Source organism: Podarcis pityusensis (genome assembly GCF_964106645.2).
Source record: "Podarcis pityusensis genome assembly, chromosome: 6".
In the NCBI taxonomy this organism is placed as follows: Eukaryota; Metazoa; Chordata; class Lepidosauria; order Squamata; family Lacertidae; genus Podarcis; species Podarcis pityusensis.
In genome coordinates, this window is record NC_138030.1 from 34183927 (window position 1) to 34208639 (window position 24713).

Sequence of the window (24713 nt, forward strand, 5' to 3'; positions counted from 1 at the left end):
TATATCAAACAAGACCATCACAAGAACTGTAATGAAATAGTTTTAGGAAATCACAACATTCCCACAGAAACAGAAGGGTTTGGGGTGTGTGGATAGGTAAGAATGTCTATTCTGGAGAAGTGTTTCACTGAGGTACCTTGTTACGCTTTCTTTTCATGAGCAGAGCATATGAAAGGGAACAGACGCTATTTCAGAATGTACCTGTCCTTGTTCTTTCAGGTGTCTCACAGACTTTTCTTTTCTCTCTTACCTCCCTCCTTTCCTGCTTTCCCACCCATTCTTCCACATCTCTTCTCCGATCCTTTCTGCCCCTGTTTGTCACTGTTGCCTTTTCCCCACCTCTAGAGCTCTCCATCAGCCTCCTTGCAGTGATAGTTATTGTATGTGGACTGGCCCTGGTGGCAGTTTTTCTCTTTCTCTTTTGGAAGCTGTGCTGGGTGCCCTGGAGGAACAAGGCCATTTCGACTAACACCCCCACCTCCCAGAACGCAGCGGAACACGACAAAGAGAACATGGCTGACAAGCTAAAGGACACAGGGACTCTGGGCTTCTTGGAGGCAGCTGTGAAAATCAGTCACACGTCACCGGATATTCCCGCAGAAGTCCAGATGTCCATGAAGGATCACCTTATGAGACGCACACGGATGCAGAGGCAGACAACAGAGCCTGCATCATCCACCAGGTGAGTGCAGAGCATCCCTTGAATTGCCATCTGTTGGATCAGACAATATGGGTCATTTTACAGAGGTGCTGAAGATGGGAAAACTCTCCATGAGGAGAAGGGAGTGCTGATGAAGGTCACCACCATGCCATGCCCTGTTTTCTCCTGCTATTACTTGTCCATTCAAATCAGTTCCCACAGCCTCAAACCAGAGGCGTATCCCCTGCAATGAAGTGAAAAGCTTCCTCATTGCTCACTGTGTATGCTCAAAAGAAAGCTTATGTTTTGGGTTTATTTGTTCTCTCCCTCCCCCATCCTTTTTTGTTTCCATCAAGGAGTGTATATTGATCAAGGTGTTCTAGAGTAATTAGATTTGTTTGAGTAATTGTCATGTCATGGCTTAGAGGACACAATGGCGTGCAGACTGGAGACAAACTTTATTGTCTCTGTTAAACAAGAACAAAAGAGCAACAAAAATCTGGAGCACCACCCAGATACAACCCAGAGGCAGAATACCTCTGAATACCACTTGCAGAGCGTTATGAACGATAGAGTGCTATTGCACTCATATCTTTCTTCCCATAAGTAACATCTCTGCCTATCCCTGAATTTCTTCCTTTTTGTTGCCATTTGCAAAATTGGCGCACTTGAGGAGAAGCAGAAATATTTTGGGAGGTGGGGCAACATTGCTTCAGGCCCTTGGACTGTGGACTAGATTTGAAGATGGATTCGAAATGCAGTCAGAATCCTCCTCATGACCAGGAACCTTATTACATAGGGTTAAACTTGATTACATGAAGATTTGTGGAGCTGGGCTTGCATGTGCACCCTGACCCCTCCTCTCTTCAAGCCCACCCACATCTGAAGATGGCTCTCGTTTATGTTTGATGCAATGGGCCGCCACTCCTCAAGATGTTGGCAGCAATTCTCTTCTTTCTAAATATGTTCTTGACACGCAATTGCACTAAAGGGATATTACGCTAAACCTTTGGCTGGCATACACCTCCTGGAGCTGCAGGATACTCCCCCGACTACATGCTGGTCTCTGCCGAAGGTTGAGTTGAAAGTGAACCAGCTGACATATTTCCCCAGTCTCCCTGTGGGCCCTTGATCTTAGCCAAAAGATTCAAACCCTGTTACGGTGACTTGACCTCATTGTGTCAAGCTGTCAATATGCTTGTGGCCACTTTAATTTTGTTAGGACTCAGGGAGGTAGGGAGACATATCAGTGACATGGCGCACTGTCAGATAGAATTACAGCCTTTTCCTCTCTTTCTTGCTTATGTGGCTCAAAGCAGGAATAATTAGATAAACGGAATTGACATATCACTCACTGCACTGGCTTCGAGGGAGCTGCATCTCAGTGTTCAAGATCAGCCGCTGCCTCAGGGCCATTGTAGCCTCAGATGGAAGGCTGACCGTGCATGAGGATCCATGACAAAGGAAGGCAGGGTCTGCAAGGATCTGAAGGTGGAAGACAGCCTGGTAACCCATGGGCCACTGACCTGAATGTCTTCTAATACAGGCAGTCTTTTCAGCTAAGATGTGGGTGACTTTATCCATGTTTTACCATGCATCATGGTTGATCAGAACAAGGTCTACCATGCCGTAGAGGGCAGGAGTTGCTCAGTTTTGCTCAGTTCCTTTGCTTTCAGGAACAGGAACATAAGAGCCTTCTAGATTCAGAGCAAGAGTCTGTCTAGTCCTATAGTAGCGTGATGGTGCATTTTATTTACTTATTTATGACATTTATACACCCCTGGATTGCAAAAACCTTCAGAGTGGGTTACAAAAGATAAAGCAGTAAAATCAAGAAAATTCACAACTATACAAAAATGCAGGAACTCATTGTGACAGGCCCAATTGCTAAAGGAGTAAAAAATGCAAGTAGCTCTTTGGATCCACTGAAACACACACACACACACACACACACACACACACACACGGAGCAGCAGCACATAGCATATTGTCCAGTTTATTAGGACCAGCATGTTACAAATACTTAACATATGTTCCAAATGCCTGAATATCTCACTGTGGGGACCCTGCTACCCACCATCCCAAAATGCACCGTCCCAAAGTTATATCTTTGGCATAATAGGATATGGATATATATTTCTCCTGATCATACCATCTCAGTTGATCCCATTCCTCCTGCTCTATAAAAGGTCCCAGAACTGTGCTCCCCTGCCTTCTCCTTCCACAAGACCACTGCTAGTCCAGCATTTAGCTTCTGGGAAGCCTATAAGGAAGTGTGAAGGCAACAGTCCTTTTCTTCTGCCAGTCTTCTAACAAATGGGCTTTGGAGATACATTGCCTCTGAATACGAAAGTTCTATTTTGCCATCATGATAGAACTACCTGATCTCTTGGTTGAAAATGGCATAGTTAATTATGTATTGTATGAAACAAATGTTTCATTTGTCTGTTCTGAAACTACGGCCAACCGATGTTACTGGATAATGCCCAGTTTATAACATTATGAGAGAAAGAGAAAAATCAGTCCATTTACTCTTTCCTGACCATTTGTAATTTTTAAATGTCTCTCTTGTTCCCCTCCCCTTAGAAATATTTATTCTGAAGAAGAAAGCCACAAACACTTCTGCCAAATTCAAAATCCACATTAGGTAATATCAGTATTAGTCCAATTAAAATGTTACAGATACCTGAATTACTACAGCAAGGCCCCAGAGGATATAGATGCATCTCTCAGGAGATGAGTCTTTCCAAGTAACTGTGTTCTAATTGCCTTGGTATGATGCCCTCCTGCCAGAAGACCTTTCCTTGCTGTCATAAGAACTGGAGATCTCTACAGTGTCTTCTGCTTTTCTCAGCCTCTCCAGGTCAATCACCTTAGTCTCAAGAGAACATGTTTGCTTCCTGGGTGCTCATTTCACTTAAACTAATTGTGTGCCTTAGCTGTGTTAATGAGTGTTTTAATGAAGTGTTTCCCCACTGAATATGAACCATTAACTACACAATGACAAATGGGTAGCCATTTTCACTCACTGCAATGGAGTTCTGATAGTAAGAATATATGCAATGTAAATTGAGTACCTTGCATGTCCTCTAGCCTGCTGAGTACAGTGGTATTATAGTGGCTAGAGTGTGTGAGGACTGACTTTTGGGGAACTCCAGCTCTAATCCTTGCTCAGCTTTAAAGCTCTCCAGATGTCCTTGGTCAAGCTGCTGCCTCTCAGCTGAGTCATGAGACGGCTATCTTACCCCTGGACTCTACAACCATCTCCTTATTCTCTTCTTCCTTCTGTGTTGAGTGTTAGATCGTAAGCTCCTTGAGGCAGGGAGCTTTCCTCTTGCACTATGGTGAGATAGCAGTAGGGCTGCAATGATCATGATGATGCTCTGATCTCCTTGGGCCAAGAGAGAGATAAATGCAACAACAAACGAATTGCAATCTGCTACAAAAGTATCTGGTACAACTTGCCAAAGAAAGCAGGGTGGCTTTAATGAAGATGGGCATTACTCCCAGCCCAAGTAGCAATGAGAAAGATATGGTCCGGTGGTCATACAAAGACCCCAAAATACCTTTATGAGAAGTATAAGGATGTCACTGAGCTCAGGCTGGCCCATGGCCTGTTCTCAGTTTCTGCTCATGCATAGCCATGAAGGCTGCAAATCATGTCTAAAACTGTCCTGTCATAAAAGTTGTGAGAGAGACTGAGCAATCGAGTTGATGTTTTGTGCCATTGGCAGATGTATGCCTGCCACTCTTTGTTTCAAACCTCCGTAGTCATTCATATCCATTAAGCTCACTCACAGAAGACATTATGAAGGAGGGAAAGAAGATAAGCGTAATTTGGGCAAACTCAATTAGAAAAGTTCAGCTGGAACGTATGAATTATAGAAAAGAAGTCCTGCTGTTACGAGAACTATGCAGAGGTGTGATCAAAATACATCCTCCCTCAATCAGGTAGCTATATCTTGGGAAAGCAAAATAAGTATGTGGTTGGCTTTGTGTCATTGCTTTTTCTTTTCTTTCTTCTCTGATACGGGGAATATTAAAGCACTCCCCTTCCTGCAGCTGAGAAGGGTTCTTGGTCTAGGGATGGGAGAGAATTTTTGCTCCATTAACATATAAAGGCGTACCTATCTAATTTGGACTTTTCAAAACAACATGTGAACTAAAAGCACAGCCACCCTTCAAAATTGGCACTTCTCTAAATTTTGCAATGCAGTTCTCCAGCCAAGGAATGTGTACCAAAAAAATGGATGTGTCTTGGTAAACTGTGCATAAAAATGCATATATTAGTGGAAGCAACATACAAAACTGCATTATATTTAGGGGGATAGCTTTGCAAAAATGTGTTCAGTTGTTGTTGCTGAAAATTGAAGTGGAAATATGAAGAACTGCACTTGAAATTGGAAAAATGAGGGAAACTGAAATTGAGTTGAGTCTTAGACAGTGTGTGCCAACCTTATGTGCCCCCCCTCTCTTCTTGTCTTTCTATTTTCATTTCCTTTCCCTTTTCTACTTATTTCAATGTAAACGTATCAGCAACAGGAAAAAACAACCCAGTAGATAGGAAGCTTTCAGCAATAGCAGGGATTCTTTGGTAACCGTTTCTAAGGGCTCATAGCACACAAAAATGTAGCTTACAACAGGCCCCCAAACTCCTATTGACCCATAGTCCTTAAACACAGTATTTCCCCAAGGCAGTAATGCTTTATGGTTTTGGAATATGTGGCAATCCCAGCTGGCAGCATATAACTCTGGCTCACTGGTCAGCAGTTCCTTTCTCCTCTCCTGTAAGTCATAAACAGCAAGCCGTGGGGCTTATTAAACAGACCTCAGAACTCTCAGGGGTGCTGCTATTCCTTTCTGGCTAGTATAACCAGCCCCTTGTAGCTGTGTTTCCTATTCCCACAAACTATAATTACATTCTTGTATGTTGTCTCCAAGGCCAAAGATACCACTTGTTCCAAATATTTTGCTTCTGAATGGCAACTTGCTCCTTGCGTTCTGTTTGGTATGGATCTTAATTCCTAGAACTGGAAGACCATAACGTTGTTCTTTTCAAAGTCTCCCACAGATCAGCATGAGATGCACTTCTTTATTTTCCATTGCATGATAGCTATCGAGAAACCAGTTTCCCTTGCGCTTACACAGTTCGTTTATGACAAAGCCTCCAGAAGTTCTACAAGGGGGTCGGCACTATAGTCGTAGAGGAATCATAAAACTGTTGAGTTGGAAGAGACCACAAGGGTCATCTACTCCAACCCCCTGCAATGCTGGAATATTTAGCCCAGTGTGGGGACTCTGAAGTTAGGAGTCTCGTGTTTCACCTGCTTAGTCAGGGGTGCCTACTGCCTGTAACATCACTGTTGTGAAAACTTCCTACTCCCTCTCTTCTTTAAAAAATACCGTGTGAGAGTTGTGAGACCCTTTTCCCCCTCAGAGAGCTAAAATTCCCAATCACACCCTCTTCCCAGGGAACTCTGGGAATTATAGCTTTACAAGGGGAATGGGTGTCTCCTAATAACTTTTGGCACCCTTAACAAACTACAGGTCCCAAGATTCTTTGCATGAAGTCATGGCCATGACTGTTTAAAGTGGTATGATAGAACTTTGTTGTGTAGTTGGGCCCAGGAGAGTACCGTATTTCCCACATTCTCCCTGCCCTTCACCATTTTGCAACCTATCTCTTAAGTGGGGCCAGATACCCAGGACAATCTTCTCCCAGCATACAACACACTAGCCTTTTCTTATCTCTTGCAGGCACATTTCCTTCAAGAGGCACCTGCCCAGGCAGATGCATGTTTCCAGTGTGGACTATGGTACAGAACTACCACTTGCGGCAGAGCAGCCAACTTGCATTGGCCGGATCAAGCCAGAGCTGTACAAGCAGAAATCCGTGGACTCTGAGGACCCTAAAAAAGAGGCAGAAAAAAACTGTGGGAAAATAAATTTTGCTTTGAAATATGACTATGAGAACGAGACCCTGATTGTGCGGATTCTCAAGGCCTTTGACTTGCCTGCCAAGGACCTCTGTGGCAGTTCCGACCCCTACGTCAAGATCTACCTCTTGCCTGACAGGAAGTGCAAGTTCCAAACCCGTGTGCACAGGAAAACGCTCAACCCCACCTTTGACGAGTCCTTTCAGTTTCCTGTGCCCTATGAGGAGCTGACCAACAGGAAGCTTCATCTTAGCGTCTTTGACTTTGACCGGTTTTCTCGGCATGATATGATTGGTGAGGTGATCTTGGAGAACCTCTTTGAGGCTTCGGATCTTTCTCGGGAGACCTCCATCTGGAAGGATATTCAGTATGCCACAACGGTGAGTAGGTGGCTTTTGCCATTAGTGTGGAGAGACAATAGCACACCAATGCTTGGATGAGTTTGCCGTAGCTCCGTAGGCCAAGCTTCACTTTAAAATGAGAGCTTTGGCACAGAAAGACCATCAAGTGTTCTTCTTTTGAAGGTGTGGATGATACAGTGTCAGTTTCAGGTATTAAACAGTCCTTGGGCCCTCATGGGTCCCTTCTTCTCCTGGCTTCTCCTTCCTTCTGCCCCCTCACTTACCCTGTTCTTTGGAATGCTGCTCCTCGCTCTGTTCATTGTGAATGCATACACAGAGAAGAAGTTGAGCAGGAAGGGAAGGAGCAGAAGAGCCAGGAGGACCTAGAAGTGGACAATGGGTTTCATGCAGCAAAGTCCTGGTTACTTGAGATAGCCATCAATAGCTGCCAACAGTTTAAGCAGAGCTAACATCCATTCAAACATCCAGTCATTCATCTAGGTTATGGGTGATTACATTAAAGATAGTAATATTGTGAAGGTACCACAGTTCACACCAACAGAGATTCATTTTGCAAAATCCTGGTCTGATTTACATGACAATACTCCCACTTCCTTTACAGGTCTTTCTAGGTCAATGTTGATAATCCTGGGTGAGATGTACTTACACCCTGGTTTTGTCAAATTGTGGCAAGGAAGCAAGATGATGGCATAGGGCTGGGCCAATACATTTTGCTACTCAAGGCAAAGGAAAATATGGTGCCCCCCTCCCCCCACAATGCCACACACAGATGCTGGTAGATTACTTTCACACCGGCGATGGCACAGCTTTCCCCACCACACCTGAGGGCAGTAGGCTGTCTTAGAGAGCGTGGGGCAGGTTGTGTAGCACACACTGGTCTGTCCTCCAAATATCTTGCTACCCCTCCTCAGCATCTCTTGCTGGAGATAGCTCCATCTCATGCAATCTAATGGTAGGGCTGGCCATATCAGGGTAGATTTATGTCTGTTTCAGGGAATCAAAACATGAGAACTTCCTTGTTGTTCAAAAACTAGGCAAGGTCAAGGGCAGGCCTCTCCATAAGCCACAGTTTGGAAGTAGTGCACTGGTTCCTGCTTGTAGGATCTGTTCTGTGCTTTAAATTCTGACAGCTTTGGTGGTAAAAGGTGGGGGGCTGCTCACTATACATCACCATTGCAATTTGCATAGTCTATAAATTGTTTTTAAGTGTCTTTCTTTGTCCTTGGGATATTGCACTTTAATTATACGGGAGGGGCTAGAAATACAGGGAAAGTTGTACGTGGAAGAGAATATTGCCGCAAGGACTGGGGTCCAGCCTCAGACTTTCACTGACTTGCATTTTAAGCAAAACTGCCAACTCATATTCAGTATTACAACCCGTGAAATCTAGACATTTGCTTTATTTTAAAAAATGCTGAAGCTGCCAAACTATATTATTACATGCCATATTTTGAGCTTTTCATTACTATTTGAATTCTCAGTTGTTAATAAGAGTTAGTGAGTGGCAATTGAAGCAGACAAATCTTAACAGAAAATGTTCCTCCCATACATTTTAAGTCTGATTTGCTGAATCAGTTATTCAAGTGTCTTTGTCTCCCCTTTTAAGCATCTCCCCCCCTACCCCCGCATAACAGTGCATTACTGTATATCCACATTCTGCACTGAGACCAGATAGGGTCCAAAATTAATGATCTCCACCAAACCATGGATGCATCATTCCCATTTTAACGCCATACCAGGTCAGAGCTCCTTGTTGAGAAGGAGTCTATACCCATATGCTCCCATGTCTCTCTGCCAGTTTAATAAGATGGAAGAAAAGATAACCAGAACAGATGGTAGTTTCTAGGTATTTTAGGACAATACTGAGCATATCCATGATTAAAGCCTGAGGACTGATTTTGTTATTATAGAGGGGAGCCTCTGGCCCGGGGGGCAAATGTGGCCATCCAGACCTCTCTGTTTGGTCCGAAGGACTCTCCCAATGCCACATCCCATTTCCTAAGGCTCTGCTCCATGTTTTCCTTGAGTGCTTTTTTCCTGGCTGGAATGTGTCCCTGAACTGTGATAATTCCTCTTGTTTGCCTGGATACAGCACAGGCAGAGGAGCACAGGTGGGAATAGAAACCTCTGGCATTTGTGTGACTGAATTTCAGCCTACTGTACAAAAGGTAAGAGGCACATATGTTCCTCTGTCTACTTTTGCCTCTGGTCCCCCCTCCCCCGATTGATTGCCCTGGAAGGTTGCTAAAGAGAGACTTTGATCCCCCTACCACTGTTATAGAGGTAGGTCATTCAACACCTCAACAGGGAGGGTGAAAGTCTGTGTCCTTGTAAAATGGGATAAAAAATGACGACAACTACTTGAGTACAGTCAGCTTGCTGAAGCCAGCAAGTTGAAGGTGGTGCCAAAACATTGTCCTTTCATTGTTCCAACTCTTGCAGATTTAATATTTAAATAAGGCAACTTAGTCTTGAACACCCAAACAAAGGTGATAGGATAGAGCTTTTAGGGACTTATTCTGCGTGGAAATATGTTTGGCAAGCCAAGAGCTCCTACCGATTACGAAGAGGGACTTGGCAAAGCTTTTCCTCCTGGCAACTTGTTTTGAAAACCATGAACAAAAAAGGTCTTGTAGTTCTGTGCAGGTTTCAGTAACCTCCCAAAATGGTGTCCCAAGCTGGAGGAACAGGGGAGGCCAGGGGAGGCCAACAACAGCAAAAGGAAAATACTGAGGAAAGCAATGATGGCAAGTCCCAGCCCCCTGGCACTTCCAGCTGCTGGTGCAGGTCTTATTGCACTTATTTTGAAGGAGCAGCTACTGTCAGTTAAAAGTAATGTCAAATCAAAGGATGTGTCCAGGGTCATCTCTAGTTTAGCTCTCGTATTGGCCAGCAATAGCTTTGCATCGATAGAAGGTAGCTGATTTAGAGACCTATATGGACTGGTTGAGTTGAAAGGTTTGTTTGAGGAACTCTAGTGCATTGGCTCAGACTAGCATGGCTACTGTGCTCTGGTCTTGGGACAATCAAATGTTCTCCTGTTCCTTTCATGTTTCCTACCTTTCTATTACTCCAAGGAATTACTCTCTGCTCCAAAATTATGTTCTTACTGTGAAATAGATTGCTTTCCAGACCTTAATACAGCTGTTTGATTTCCCCATGCCCTCACGTAGATTTTTCTATCTAATCTGTCCAAGATACTGTCCTAGAAGGAAGTTGATCAGCTTGCTTTATGTAGCCCAATTTTGAGAATCATCTCTATAGATTTTCCTTTTTTTCCTTTTTAATAGATCTTTCCAATCAAATCTTCTTCAGAAGAGTTTGAACAAATTTGCTTTAAATGAGAAGTTACAGAATCCGACAAATTGATTTTTCCTCTCAGAAGTGCTGAACCTGGGGAATGGAGCATGGGACTGGAGCTTTAAGGCTGCTAGCTGCCTGGGGAAAGTTTTAATATTTTGGGCAGAAGGAAATGATGATGGTGCAGTGGGGTATATGGCCTGGTACTGAGCATGTAATTAGTCCCAGAAGTGCCATTGCCTGAAGGCCTTTCTTGCATCCTTGCCCTTTAAGCCCTCGGTGCTGTACTTACCCCAGAAGCAGCACTGTTGTTGCTACGCTTCAGGAGCGCAGTCTCATTATTCCCATGCAAAGCTCCCCATTTATCATTCTAATAGCGTAACTGTCTCACAGGTTTGCAAACACTTCTGCAATGTTGTTGTGATTGCCAACAGCCCAGGAAAACAGTAAGATCCTTAGCAGATGCTGCTAATTTGTTTCAAGCAGTAGCCCTCCTAATCGGCGTCATAAATATGCATTAAGGCTTAGCCAGACCTCACCCAAGGATGCTAATGCTTGGCCCTAATGAAGTTCTTAATCACGCCTCCTCGGAATGCTGCAGACAAGAAAGTCAAACCTAGTTTTTCTTCCAAAATCTACATTAGGGCAATGCCTTGATTAGACCAGCCAAAATGTCCCCAAATAGTGTGTGAGCATTTGAGTCCTCCAGGACTTTTCATTGGACTAGATGAGGTGGTAAACAAAATCGGGCCTGTGGGGAAGTCGGAGCCATGGAGTCTGCCCATACTCAGGAGAAGGAATGTGGGAAGAATTAGCAGGCACTCAAATATGGGTCTGTTAGGTTTGGGGTGGCATTTGGTATGGCAGGGAAGGAGAAACGTACTGTCGCATGTAACACAGTCTCAAAGTGGTGAGAGACTACAGTGGTTCCAAATGCTTTTCCTAGGGTTTGGTATCCTTGAAATGAAAGTCAATGGAGACTGTGGAGTCTTTAACATATAGGGTTTTATTTACATGTATACACAACCTGAGCAAAAGATGGAGGGGTTCACAGCATTAACACTCCACAGGTCTTGCTTCCTCTTGAGGCTTTCAAGGAAGCCCCCAAACCACAGCTCTTGGGACCAGCACAGAGCAAGACATGCCTCTGTGTCACCAGCTTCCAGCATCAACCAAAACTCTCACACACAAAAGAGAGAGTTGGGGTCGATTTCCAAGAGGGACCACCAATTGTGATGTGTCTGCTCAACCTCTCTCCTCCTCTGAGAAACAGGGGTGTTTTTTGGGGGGGGGGGTTTTGCATTGTTTCAAAAGCCCTCAAAACCTGTTTGAGCTAAGGTGACAGAGGAACAAAATAATTATTTATATACACCATGGGAAATCAAATGTCTCTCAAGCAGCTTTCAGTTCTCTTAGAAGCTATTGACTATTAGGCAATCTCTTCATACTTGGCATGGGGCTCCCCATAGGCTGTTTCAACTCCTTGATTACTGTAGTGTGTATGCAGATTAAAGTGTGCTCACATCATCTTTATGTATATGGATTACGTAATGACATGGGCTGCTGGGTTAATTGAAAAAACAGGAAAACTGAAACGCTTCTGTAAAAAGAAAGAACTAGCCACTCGTGGTACTTGTGGCCTTGAATAAAGATCCTCCAAGTGAAACCGTAGCACAACACAACACAGGGAATCTCTGTCGTGCTCTGGAAATTTTAGAGATAATTTTTTTTAAGTATTCCACATAGTTTTATCTGCTTCAGATATGTACAGTGAAGTGACTGGTGCTTTTACACAGTACAAATCCATGCTGGCTGCATGGAGTTATGTTGCACAAAAGCTGCCGGCATCCATCTGTCTTGGGAAACAATGGAGGAGTGCGCCTTTGTGGGTGAAGTCAAACTGTTGGAAGGTTGCAGAGCCTGCTGTGGAAACTGATGTAGGAGAGATATGTTTCGTTGCAGCTGGGGCAGACAACGGCATGCAGTTGTTCTGCTGCAGATGCGCCATGGTGTTTCTTCTCTGTGCTCCTCCCAGCAGTCATTCCTTCTCTGGTCATTGCTATGGATGCATGACCTGACTGTCCCCAGGCACTGCAGTCATCTGCAAGGAATTCCCACATGGCAGGATTGATGTTGGCAGCCTTCATGTTGCGTTTGCAGACATCTTTGTAACACAGAGTTGGTCTGCCAACTGGCCTGGTGCTGGAAGACAGCTCCCCATAGAGCACGTCTTTGGGAATCCTGCCATCTTCCATTCTGTGGACATGGCCAAGCCAGTGTAGACATCACTGAGACAAGAGTGCAAACATGCTGGAACCTTTGGCATGGGAGAACACATCTTTGTTTGCAATTCTGTTCTACCATTTGATACCCAGAATCCTCATCATGTGGAAGGCATTGAGGCGTCACTCCTGATGGTTGTGAAGTTGCCCACAACTCACTTCCATAAAGCAGCATGCTCAACACACAATCCTGGTAGACCTTCATCTTGGCATTGGACGTTAGCATCACACTCTTCCAAATACTCTACCACTGAACTGCAGTTCTTTCTAAATGTTTATGCTAAGGTATACATTTTTTGCACATTTTACACATTGTGCATGTTTTACTCTCAGAAGTGCATCATAAAATCTGCAGAAATATGAAAGCTGAAGGGTTACTGCATCCTGATCCACGTCTTAGTCTGGGAAATGCAAACGTGGTCTGTTTACCTGCACAGGCAGACCAGACAAAATCCCTGAGCATCCTTAGTCTTTGTTCCATAGCAAAGAAACAACCTGAAAGACTGCCAGATTTCACACCTGACCATTTTTTTTCAGAAGCAAAACCTTCCACTTGTATTGTTAGTGATGTCTTGTCCAGGACAAGAAAAGAAAAGATAAAATAAATGAGAAAAAAAGAATGAATGCCTGTTATTAATTTAGCACCTAATGAAGCAGAACAAAGAAGTATAAATAAACCTTTTTATTGTTGGTCCTCTATCTGGCTGGTGATGAACATTTACATTTTAGACTGTTTTCTCTGTCACAGTATAATACTGCTGCTATTGGATAACCAGCTGCTGTGCTCAAGCTTTCTCTTTTGAAACAGGTAGTTATGCCTTTACATACTATCATAAGTCCATAGGGATAGGCAAATTTGCCAGTTTGTGGTTCTCATTTTTCCAGTCTCTAGTGCTCCACATCAGGTTATGATTTTTTTTAAGTCCTTGTGAAAAATTCATCAGCATTTTAAGGTAACTTTCTTCTAATATGCACATTTTTGTTTACATATTTGCCCAACATATATGGTTCTGCAGGCAGTTTTCACTAATATACTGCATTTTTGGTATATTATTTTATATTGACATGTGCAGAATTTACACAGTGCAGGGGTGAAGAACCCTTTTTAGCCTGAGGGTCGTGTCCCCATTTCGGCAACCTCCCAAGGGTCATAATCCAGTGGTTGGCACAGCCTGAGGCAAAAGAGGATGGAGCAACAAATGTAAATTTTACCTCTGTACAGTAGGTTTGTTTCTTAGAAACACTCCTCTCTGTCCTTCATCCAGACAAGCAAGAGGCATTATCAGAATTCAAAGACCCATTCCAGCCACACATACCCTTCAACTTTCCTCAGAAAATGGGGATATTCAGTAAAAGCACTTGGTGTGAGAAGTGGGAACAGTGAGGGGTGTCTTGGAAAGAGTTCTGAGGGTCAGGTAGAGAGACTGAATTTGGTTTCTGTGCCTGAAGTTTCCCACCTCTGCCCTAGAATATGCATTTTAGTACACATTACTTGCTTGGAGAGCTGCAAAATCCGGAGAACTGTGAATTAGCGTAATGGTTCTGTTTGATTTGCACATTGTTTTGGGGAGTGTGAATTAGGTAGGTTCACTTTTAAATGCAGACTGAACTGAATTTCTTCCCCATCCCTAATAAGTTCTCACAGATTTTGTCAAACAGGGCCTTCCCTGAAGCCTGCCCAGCATGGTGGCCAATTTAATAAGACACATTTTCATGTTTCTTCATAGTCAACATGGTGACATGGTGAGTCACTTAGATAACTTGGGATTAATTGATGGTGGTATGAATACTGTGTAAAAAAGAGTAAATTGCAGCAGAGGGCCTCTTCACTGCCCTCAGCATGGGAAGCTGCACAGAATATATTACACATCTTGCTTAAGAACTAATTCAATTGCCAGCCAGATTCTGGTGGGTTTTGATTCCCAGCAGTTTTTTCTCCCACACGTTGGGCTTACATTTTGAGAATGGACAGCTGCCCTTTAGTTGCAAGACTGGCAATATGTTTCCTATTTCTGCAGGCAAGAGAGTTTTAGCCGCATGTATTTATGATCATCTTCAGTTCTAGATATCGTGGGGTCATCTACCCCCCTTTTTTTAGTGAGGCACCAAATGGTTCACTTCATCTCCAATCTCAAAGGCAAAGGCAAAAAAGGGCCTTGGCTCTGCTAGTCATGGCAACAAATTTCATTGATTTGTTGTCCATATTTCCAGAAGGGATTGTATGTGAACAGAATCCAAAATAGCCTCTGTGGTCACGTCCATGTGATCTGTTATACAGAATCATAGAATTGTAGAGTTGGAAGGGACCCCAAGAGACATTGTGGTGTAGTGGTTAAGAGCGGTAGTCTTGTAATCTGGTGAGCCAGGTTCGATTCCCCGCTCCTCCACATGCAGCTGCTGGGTGACCTTGGGCTAGTCACACTTCTCTGAAGTCTCTCAGCCTCACTCACCTCACAGAGTGTTTCTTGTGGGGGAGGAAGGGAAAGGAGATTGTTAGCCGCTTTGAGACTCCTTAGGGTAGTGATAAAGCGGGATATCAAAATCCAAATCCAAACATTAGTCCAACCCTTTCCAATGCAGGAATCCTGCCCGGGGCCATCCCTGGGTGGGCTCGAGCCACCAGCCTTCTGAATGCTTTTGAGCATTCATCCTGATTTGTTTGCAGAAAGTTTGCAGGGAGTTTAGACAACATTGACTTTTAGTGGACATTTATGATGGCTTACGGAGAAGTTCTGTGACATTGTGTCTGGGATATAAATAAATTTAATAGGAATACCCTGCATTTCCCTATCACTTTCCTTATTGCAAGAAGTTCAGTTCTGGAGGGAAGAGGATTCATTGCCCAAGAACACTAATCAATTTAACTGCACAACTGAAATTTGCCAGTATGTGATTGAATCCTATAAGAACAGAATAAGACTCTGCTGGATCTGACCTTTGGCCCTTCTAAATCCAGCATCCTGTTCTCACATTGACCAACCAGATGTGTGTGAGAAACCCACAAACAGGAAGAGCTTCAGAGTAAAGAGATTTGTTTCAGCTTTTTGAAACCATCTATGAACACCAGGATACATATGTTAATAAATGAAAATTACTACTTGGCTGGTAATTTAAACAGGCATATTTTGGGCTGATTAGGGAAGGAGATGTTGAAAAAGCAGGAGTGGGATTTTTTGTGGGAGAAAAAGAACGTGTTTAAAAAGATTCCGCTGGTATGTATGGAGACTGCAGCTATTCAGTGGTGAGGGAAAGACACTCTGTTCATGCTCAGAGGTACTTCCCCCATATTATAGGACTTAGTATTGAAAACAGACTTTTTGGCAGAAACCTTGCATTAATTAAGTAATGGGGATGAGGAGACAAAGAGACCTTGCTTGCCCACAACAAGGGTGCAAGGGTGAATTATAAACAATAATTAATTTTGTTCTTTAAATGAAGATGGATGAAAAATGAGGAGACAGTTATATGGAGGGGAACACATTTTTGTGTTACCTGTGTGGAGGATGAAATTGCTCAGGGATGAGAGAGCAACACTTTCTATATGCTCAGAGGCACATGTCTGATTGTGCCTCCCCTCCAAAGTAATAAAGTGAATTGTTAAGGCACTACCAGTACTGAAAGCAGAATTCAGTTTGGATATTCAGCAGTTACTTCTGATCTGCAAATTCTGGCAGACGTTCCTAAACTTGTCATTGCTTTTGTTTAATGTGCTTATGAGTCATGCTTGTGAGAATATGTGATGCTCATTTATGTAATCTCTGCATACTTTCCATTTTAGCTTTTCTGTAAAACATTCAGTATTGAACGTTTTAATATCATATTGAAGCTGGCAGAAATCAAAGCATTTTTAGTCTCACAACATAAGTAAAACCCTCCTGCATAACAGGAGCAGTGCAAGCATGAAGCAAATCACACATGTTCATTTCGGGCCTTGCATGGAAATGAGAAATTGATCACATCTGAAGGAATGGCAACACAAATGGAATTGGCTGGGATTCAGAGATGCAGATGAATGTTCTACAGAAATCCACAGCTTGAGGCTGGGAAAACAGAATTTTATCTCTGCATTTTTGACAAGCCTAGTAAAAAGAGGAATGTGGTTTGTGGACCATACACCCAAGGAAGAGTTATTGGGGGCTGTAAAAACTAAGAGGATTACTCTGACAACTCTTACCCTGGCAGTTCATAGTCAGGGTACTATTTTAATGCCAACTTTTATGTTTTCCAAAAGATTCTGGTATCTAGCTTTAGTTAATCTTACTAGTAGCAAGTGAACATCCAGGCATCTTTACGGTCTCTCTTTAGTGTGTTAATGACTTGTTTCTTTACAAAATAGCATCATTTTCTGTTGTTCAGTGGTGTGTTTATTACGATCTTGACTTTTCTAGGGAGCAGCTGCCTTCATAGAAGCAAATATTTAAATGGGGAATAAGATTTCTGCAGTGCCAGGCAATGCCAGGCAAACAGAGCCACTCATATTTTTTTTTTTATTTTTTATCTACCAGAGCAAAAATGAAAGTTGGGCATTATTAGTCAAAGGGATGGAACACCATATCCATCTTGCTTAAATCATCCTGTCATTGCAGCTCTCTACAGAACTTTAAAGCATCAGTGCCATAGGTTTCCTCTTCTGTGAGTTCCTATTATCGTTTATCACTCGCAAAAGAATTTATCATCCTGATGAGTGGTGGTTAGTGAAGAGAGAACAGGTGTACTGATGGGACCCACAAAGAAGTGAAATAATCTCTGCATGCAAATATACACTGTATTCTCCTGCATGAGCTCTGTCCGTGTGAACCAAGCCTATCCACCCAGTCATGGGAGGTAGAAAACAAGTTTTGCCCTCTCCCGAATGTTACCTCTGGGACGTGGGTAGTGCTGTGGGTTAAACCACAGAGCCTAGGACTTGCCGATCAGAAGGTCGGCGGTTCGAATCCCCACGACGGGGTGACCTCCTGTTGTTCAGTCCCTGCTCCTGCCAACCTAGCAGTTTGAAAGCACGTCAAAGTGCAAGTAGATAAATAGGTACTGCTCCGGCGGGAAGGTAAACAGCGTTTCCGTGCACTGCTCTGGTTCGCCAGAAGCGGCTTAGTCATGCTGGCCACATGACCCGGAAGCTGCACGCCGGCTCCCTTGGCCAATAAAGTGAGATGAGCACCGCAACCCCAGAGTCAGCCATGATTGGACCTAATGGTCAGGGGTCCCTTTACCTTTAAATGTTACCTCTAGATAGTGTGCTCTCTCTCTCTCTCTCTCTCTCTCTCTTCCTCGTTGCCTCTCATTTCTTAGTGACCCATTACATGTAGAAAACCTCAGGAGCAGGCTTTATGTTTTAAATAGTTCTAAGTGTTTTGCAGTCTTTAACTCACTTCTCCTCAACATTTAACATGAGGAAATAATATTTAGTTAGTTAGTTAGTTATTTCCAGTGCTTTTTTTTCTTTAAAAAAATGTTTAGGGGTGCTCTCATTTTGACTCAAGAAAATACCATTTTATAGTTCAAATCGGGGGAAATAAATACACAAAATGGACAAAAGTACAAAGATTCACAAAATATTTAGGGTGTGCGTACCCCCAGAAAAAAGCACTGGTTGTTTCAACTTAGTCATCTCTAAGTGGTGTCTGGGAGACAGGGTACAATAAGAGTAAAAATGAGTTCAAACTAGGAAATCAATTACTTTGGCAACCTAGTAAGTTTTGGACTTGGCTGAAATTTAAAACTATAACCATTCTTTTCAGAACATCACACTGACTTCAAAATTGTTGCTCTGAAAGTTTAAACCTCAGCAGGCCTTGTTTAAAGCATTCAAGAAGAATTTCTCTGGTGTGGAAGTTAACGTAGGATATTCATCACGCAAGCACAAATGTGCTTGCTGAATAGAGAAGTCTTGCAGATGAAGGCTTATGTTTATTTAATATTAAATTTCTCTCCTACCAATCCTCCAAGGAGCTCAAGGCGTGGTAGGCATGGTAGGAAGGCTGAGAGACAGTGATTGGCCCCAGGTCACCCAGTGAGCTTCATGGCTGAGTAGAAATTTGAACCCTGGTCTCCCAAGTCTCATTCCAACAGCCTATTCACAGCACCACATTGGCTCACTATCAGCTTCTTGGAAGAAAAATGTCTTGGGGCAATGTTGGAGCTGCTGCAGCTCCATAGCTTTTTTCTTACCCTCTTTCCGATAATGTGTTGCACAGCACAACAACTACTGTGGCATCACTGCACCATGTGTTTTCCTTTCCTAGCCTAACAAGGGCAGAGAAACACTGGGCACAACTGGAATGCTGCAGCTGTAGATGTTAACAGGAAGAGCAAAGAAGCAGTCACAGGACAACATCAGTTTCATATTTGTTGTAATGTCCAGATCTGCCCCGTGACTCTACTTTATGCCTGTTAAGTAAAGGATGAGACTGGCACTGGCTTCCCTTTGCCCCATCTGGTCAGAGACCACACAGTGCCCTGTAGTTCCGTTATGCATCAGTTTACTTGCAAATAAACTGTGGCAGTGTGTCATCTCAACAAAGGGTTAAGAATGCACCTCCCCTCTTGCTACATTTTTTGCTCTGAGGCTCTGGGCAAAGGGCCTTGAGGAAAGCCAGCATCAGTATTCTGATTTGCTTCCAAAGTTTCTGCATCTAGTTAATAATGAAAAAGGAACAACAAAATAAATTGTGGAGCAATCATCAGATTTTTATCTCCTTGTGAATCTGGGGATGTTACAGTAATGAGTGATTCTTCCAAAGTATGACTAATGCACAAGTGTAACCACAGATCAGCCTAGCTAGTAGAATGCAGCCCGGGGCCATTATATGGTAATGATATAAACACTGACTGAATGGAAGGAAGAGGAGAGCTTAAGTCAAATGCCGCCCCAGCTGCTTGAATGCAGATGATTCCATCGCACAAAGTATCTGGGATGGGAATGATCGACATGCCTTTGCGTTCCTAAGCGCTTATGCTGCAATATTGTTCATTCAAATTTGATCTCTGGGACCAGCAGCCTGACTCAAAAGCAACTATTATTTCTAAGCTATCTGACGGCTTCATCTCGCCAAATAGGATTAGCTGGAATTCACCCAGGACTCAGAAACGGCAAAGGCTCTGTATGGTACGCACAGAGTTTTTCAGATACTTTAATGTGGTCTCTCATTAATATTCATTGGAGCTAGGCAGCATAGTTCCTCAGAGACTCATCAGTGTGTACTTGGGATGGGGCACTGAAAAATACTGAGTAACGGTAACACTGCTCTTTTCACCTATCTCATCACAAAACATTGGCAGGGAGATTGCGGCTGTTAGGCCAAGGTGTCCTAGATCCACGTGGGGTGGGGGGAGTTTGTTATGATCTGGAATGTAATTCATGAGGACAGAGAATTTAGAGTTGTCTGGTGAACTCTTTTACAGTGATTTCTGTAAATATGTCTCTTTAGACTTAGGGTGGTGCTACTACGAATTTTCACAATGCCCGAGTTTCAAGGCAAAAGGCAGGCTTTTTGTGGGATGCACATGAGGCTGTTTTGAAGGTGCAAAGACTAGGACAAATGTGCCACTCAGGGCCCCCAGAATGACATTGAAGCCTGCTGTGGGAACTGGTTGAACTCTTTTCGTTGGGTCCCCAATATCACCCAGGAAGGCTGGCAGGCTCCTGCTGGTAGAGGACTGGGAGATGAGGGAACCCCCCCCCCCCAGTCCATGTCCTGCTGGAAGTCCCCATGGCCAGGTGATGCAACCCCAGGAGCACCTTCTGGAGCATGGGGTTGTTTGGGGTGAGTTCTCAGAGGTAGGATGACAAGTGGCAACATGGTGTGACCTGTGCCATGCCCGTTGGACAAGGAGGTATGGCAGCAGCATGCCATCAGGAGCCGCAGCTACAGGTGTGGCCTGAGCCCTTCACAGGCCAGACTGTAGAAGGAGTGGCAACATGAGTGGCAGACATGGGCTCCTCACACCACCCTGCTGTTGCTGCTAGCCTGGGTGCCATCACACTAAATGGGAAGCTGTCTGACAGCAGGACATCTGCTTCCACAGACACAAAGCAGTATCATGGGGTGCCTCCCTCCAAACCTCATCCTTGTCTCCCCCAGCCAGACAAACTGCAAGGGAGGCATTCTGGTCACCACCATTATGGTCTGCTGCCTGAGGAAGGGAAGTTACATTCCTTGGCACACCTTATCAGTGCTGTAGCTCAGTGGTAGAGCATCTATTTTGCATGCAGAAGGTCCCAGGTTCAACTCCCCAGGAACTCCAGATAGGGCTGGAAAAGACCCCTGTCTGAAAGACAGCACCGCTGCTGGTAAGTGTAGACAATAAGCTAGATAGGCCAGTGGTCTGACTCTGTATAAGGCAGCTTCCTATACTATATTCTGATGTTGCATCAAGATGCACATCCAAATACATGTGCAGGTGAAAGTACTACAGTTCAAAGGGGGTACATTTTCATCCCTGTTCAGAAAGTTGTTGAAAACGGGGCAATTTTCATGAGAGCAAGTAAGTTACACACACACACACACACACACACACACACTTATGAGTTTTGACTTAGCACTGATTGATTCATGCTATGTCATCCACTGCTTTGTTCCCTGTCTCTTTGGAAAGCCTTCTGAATTTATTTGCCAGCAAGTGAAGTTTCTGTGTGGAAGCACACCTTTAATACCTTGCGCATTAGTATTCTGGACAACTCTGTGGTATAAATGTGTAATACTTTGTTTTACTGAGAGCTGAATAGGAGATCATTGGGCAAAATTCTCATGCATCAACAAGATCTATGCCAGTGACGCTTTAAACTCCCTTAATGTCTCTACGTGTCTTGCTGGCTCCACTGCTTGATTACTAACAGCTACATTTACTCTTCAAGGAAGTGTTTCATCTCACTTGAAGGAATCAAAGAGCCTTTCTCCATATGGATTGCAAAACTGTGGAAATGAGTCTCTGACATTAAATAAGCAAACTTCAATTTAGGTTTCTCTTCATTCTGGATTGTGATCACACACTCGTACCATTTAGAGTTAATTAATCTCAAATCAACACCATCTGCAGGCCCTGCCCAGGTCATTTTGCTACCCATTTCCACATATAGAAACCGATTGGACTGACAATGTATCTTATTTCAGCACTGGCAATGGGATAATGTTCTCCCGAGGGGCAACACACTAGCTTGGTCAGTGCAAGACAGGCCACGTGACCCACACACCTTGGCTCCCTGCCACTTCCCAGCACTGGTGTCATGATTTAGCTGTCCCACTCTCCACAGTTGTGGGGCTGGCATTGACCATCTTCTTCTTCTTCTTCTTTTCTCACATGAAGGGCCAAACTAGGTGTGATGCCAAATGTGTCACTGAGAAGCATGGGTTTTTTTATGTTTAACTGTGTTTGAGGCATGAGAGTTTAAGTTATGGGAGTTTTTATAAGTGTCTCTTTCTGTGTAGTTTCAGAAAAACTGGGAAACACTGTACCTTATTGAAAAAATATAAACTGATGAGGTTGGACTGTTGTTTTTAAATTCCTGGTTGGTGTTGATGACTGTCTAAGGACAAACTGACAGGTTTCTGATATGTTACACTTTTACTTGCTTTCCAGAATGGTACCTGTGTGGGGTGTATGTGTGTGTGTGTGTGCACAGAATATATAAATCCTCTGTAAATACCTTAGGGCCCAGCACTCTGTCTCCACCATATGCACTTCTTGCCAGTATTGCTCGGGAATGTGAGACCCTTGGTGGCAAGGATGCTTGTCCTCCAGGAGTATCCAGCCTGAAGACTGGCACTTTCCTCCTGTGGTGGAATGAGCAGTAGGGGCCCAGGTCCTGTGCAGTCCACCGCTGGACCTCTTTCACCTGCCTTTCTTCTCTTGCTCTGTCACCAAGTTGCCATCCATGGTTGAGGGAATGACATCAAGACATTTCTGTCCTGCCATGTTTTTAATGGTTTAAAATATTTCTAGTTGTTCTTTAACTTTGAAGCTGCTTCATTTTATTTTTAAGGGTATTTTTAGTGGGTTGAGTGGGTTGTCAAATGGTTCCTGCTGCTTATACTGTATATATTTTTATATTGTAGTATTTTCCTTCTGTTTTAAAAGTACAGTTTTGTTTTATTTGCTTTACAATTGCATGTTGTTCTTGCAAGCTGAGATTGGGGGATGTGTGTGTGTGTGTGTGTGTGTGTGTGTGTGTGTGTGTGTGTCAATGTATATATAGAGAAAGATAGGATTAAGTTTATGATGATTACAATAATAATACAAGATGACTAGCTTGGAATGAAAGGGAAAGTGTGGGTGGTGATAACATGTGGGGAGGAACTGTGGGAAACTGGCCCTCAATATCACATTCCTAGAATACAAGCCTCCACAACCACAGAAAATACTGGTGGCGACAGCAGTCAGTTGGATACCACTGTGCCTTCAGGCAACGACACACAAAACCTTTCCCCTTACCTCAGGAAGAGTGGTCAGCTGGGTACCACTGCTTGGAGGAACCCAAAAACCTTCCAACAATTGGAGGTTGGAAGAGCAACAGAGTGATTGGTTGGATGCTGCTGCCTGAAGATGCTTGGAGTCACTTCAGGCAGCAGCTTCCAACCCTCCTTAGCCTGCTCTCCATTCCTGATCCAGAGCAGGATAGGCTGGTGAGATAGTCCAAGACTCTCCAGAAAACCTGAACCCCAGCCTTTGTTCTCACTTTGCAGCTGGGAGGTGGGCAGGTGTTGCTGCCCAATTTCTTGGTCTTAATAAATGTTTGCTGCAGCTGAAAATTTGCAATGTGAGTGGCTTTGATTTTTGCATTTATTGGTGTTGACTCACATATGTTCAGTTTCTTGGGCTTTGTCTCTATGGAATTGTGTTGCTGCCATTGGCAGTGTCTGTACTTTCACAGCAAATGGGTGCAAGAAGAAGAAAAGCCTTGAATTTTAAGTAGATATTTGATGTGCACAAAGGTGGGGCCCAGGGAATATGTGATTCACAATATTAAGGCCCAGAGAAATAGAGTGAGGAGGGAAAGTTCCTTTGCTTGAGGCTTTTGCATATGCCAGAATGGTACATAATCACTTTGTGAATGCATTGAACTCCTAATTCAAAAAGAAAAATTGAGGATGCTACCAGTAAGTCTGTGCTGATGATATAACAATGCATAGAGTGAGAGGAGAGAGGAATGTGACTGTGAACAATTTCCTCATTCCCCCAGTGTAGGGTAGATAAAGTCTGATATATATGGTTAGCGGTGCATCTTTTATTTTAATCTAAAACAATACTGAGGACACTCAGCTTCCTAGCTAACCCATCCTGGGCTGGGATGTGCTGGAAAATAAAAATGACAGAATGTGCTTCTTATAGGAACATTAGCAACATTTCACACATGCCATTTAAAGTGCTTTTAGGCTTCTCTCCCACTGTTGATCTGAATGTGTGGAAGATGAAAATGTAGCTTTAAATGCACTTCAGTTGAGGGTTTTTAATCAATTGTTAGCCACCAAGGAATTTACAGTATCATTTCATACTTTCTGGTTGGGTTTTTTTCTGCCACAACTATGAACGGATAGATGTTTCCTGCTTGAAGGCTATTTTCTAGTCCTCCAGTGGCACTGTTTTATATCTAGAGTGTGAGAGAGCTGCACATATTTGAGAATAGCTTTTCCTCATATTTCAACCTTTCATACCTGGAAGGAAACAGGGGTGGGGAGAGCCTTGTTGTCTTCACCAATACAGATTTCCCTCAACACTGTACTTTGCTTCTGGTCAGGGGAGAAAGCCCTGTCAGTTTCAACTACAGTATCTACATATTTTCCCAAATGCTCCTGCTGCTGCTTTGAAGAAGGGATGGGGGAGCTTGATGGGTTATTTCAAAAGCGAAGGTTTTTCTGGGATGAACAAAGCTAATTTAATTTAGAGTAGGAATAATAAGGGACATTTAGAATTTAGAAGTGCATGTATATATAGATAGGAGTAAAAATAGAAGCAGACTATGCTTGGGTAGACATGGCGATGTACTGATGTTTTGGTCATTAATTAAGATTCATTGGATTTAAATGTGCTGTTTGATGTGTTTTATTATTGTTGATTATAATTTAAAAATGTGTTCTGCTTAAAAGGGGTTTTCAATTTAAAAACACAAGATGAAATGTATGTCCGCCAATATTGGTATGCACAGAATTAACTTTAATTTAAAAGAACTGGAATGGGCCTTTGTGACACTGTAAAGGTT

The 24713-nt window shown here is 43.3% G+C and overlaps 1 protein-coding gene across 4 annotated transcripts in view; it reads left to right on the forward strand.

Annotated features, from left to right (window-relative positions):
• Nucleotides 1-24713, forward strand: part of SYT6 (synaptotagmin 6) — a 138499-nt gene that overhangs the window by 63016 nt on the left and 50770 nt on the right. For 3 of the 4 annotated variants that reach the window (XM_081009155.1, XM_081009156.1, XM_081009157.1), the window contains exons 2-3: nt 346-682; nt 6398-6956. In XM_081009155.1, the coding sequence (XP_080865281.1) occupies nt 346-682; nt 6398-6956 (896 nt within the window). The remainder of the gene's footprint in view (nt 1-345; nt 683-6397; nt 6957-24713) is intronic. The other variant, XM_081009158.1, reaches the window with a different exon arrangement.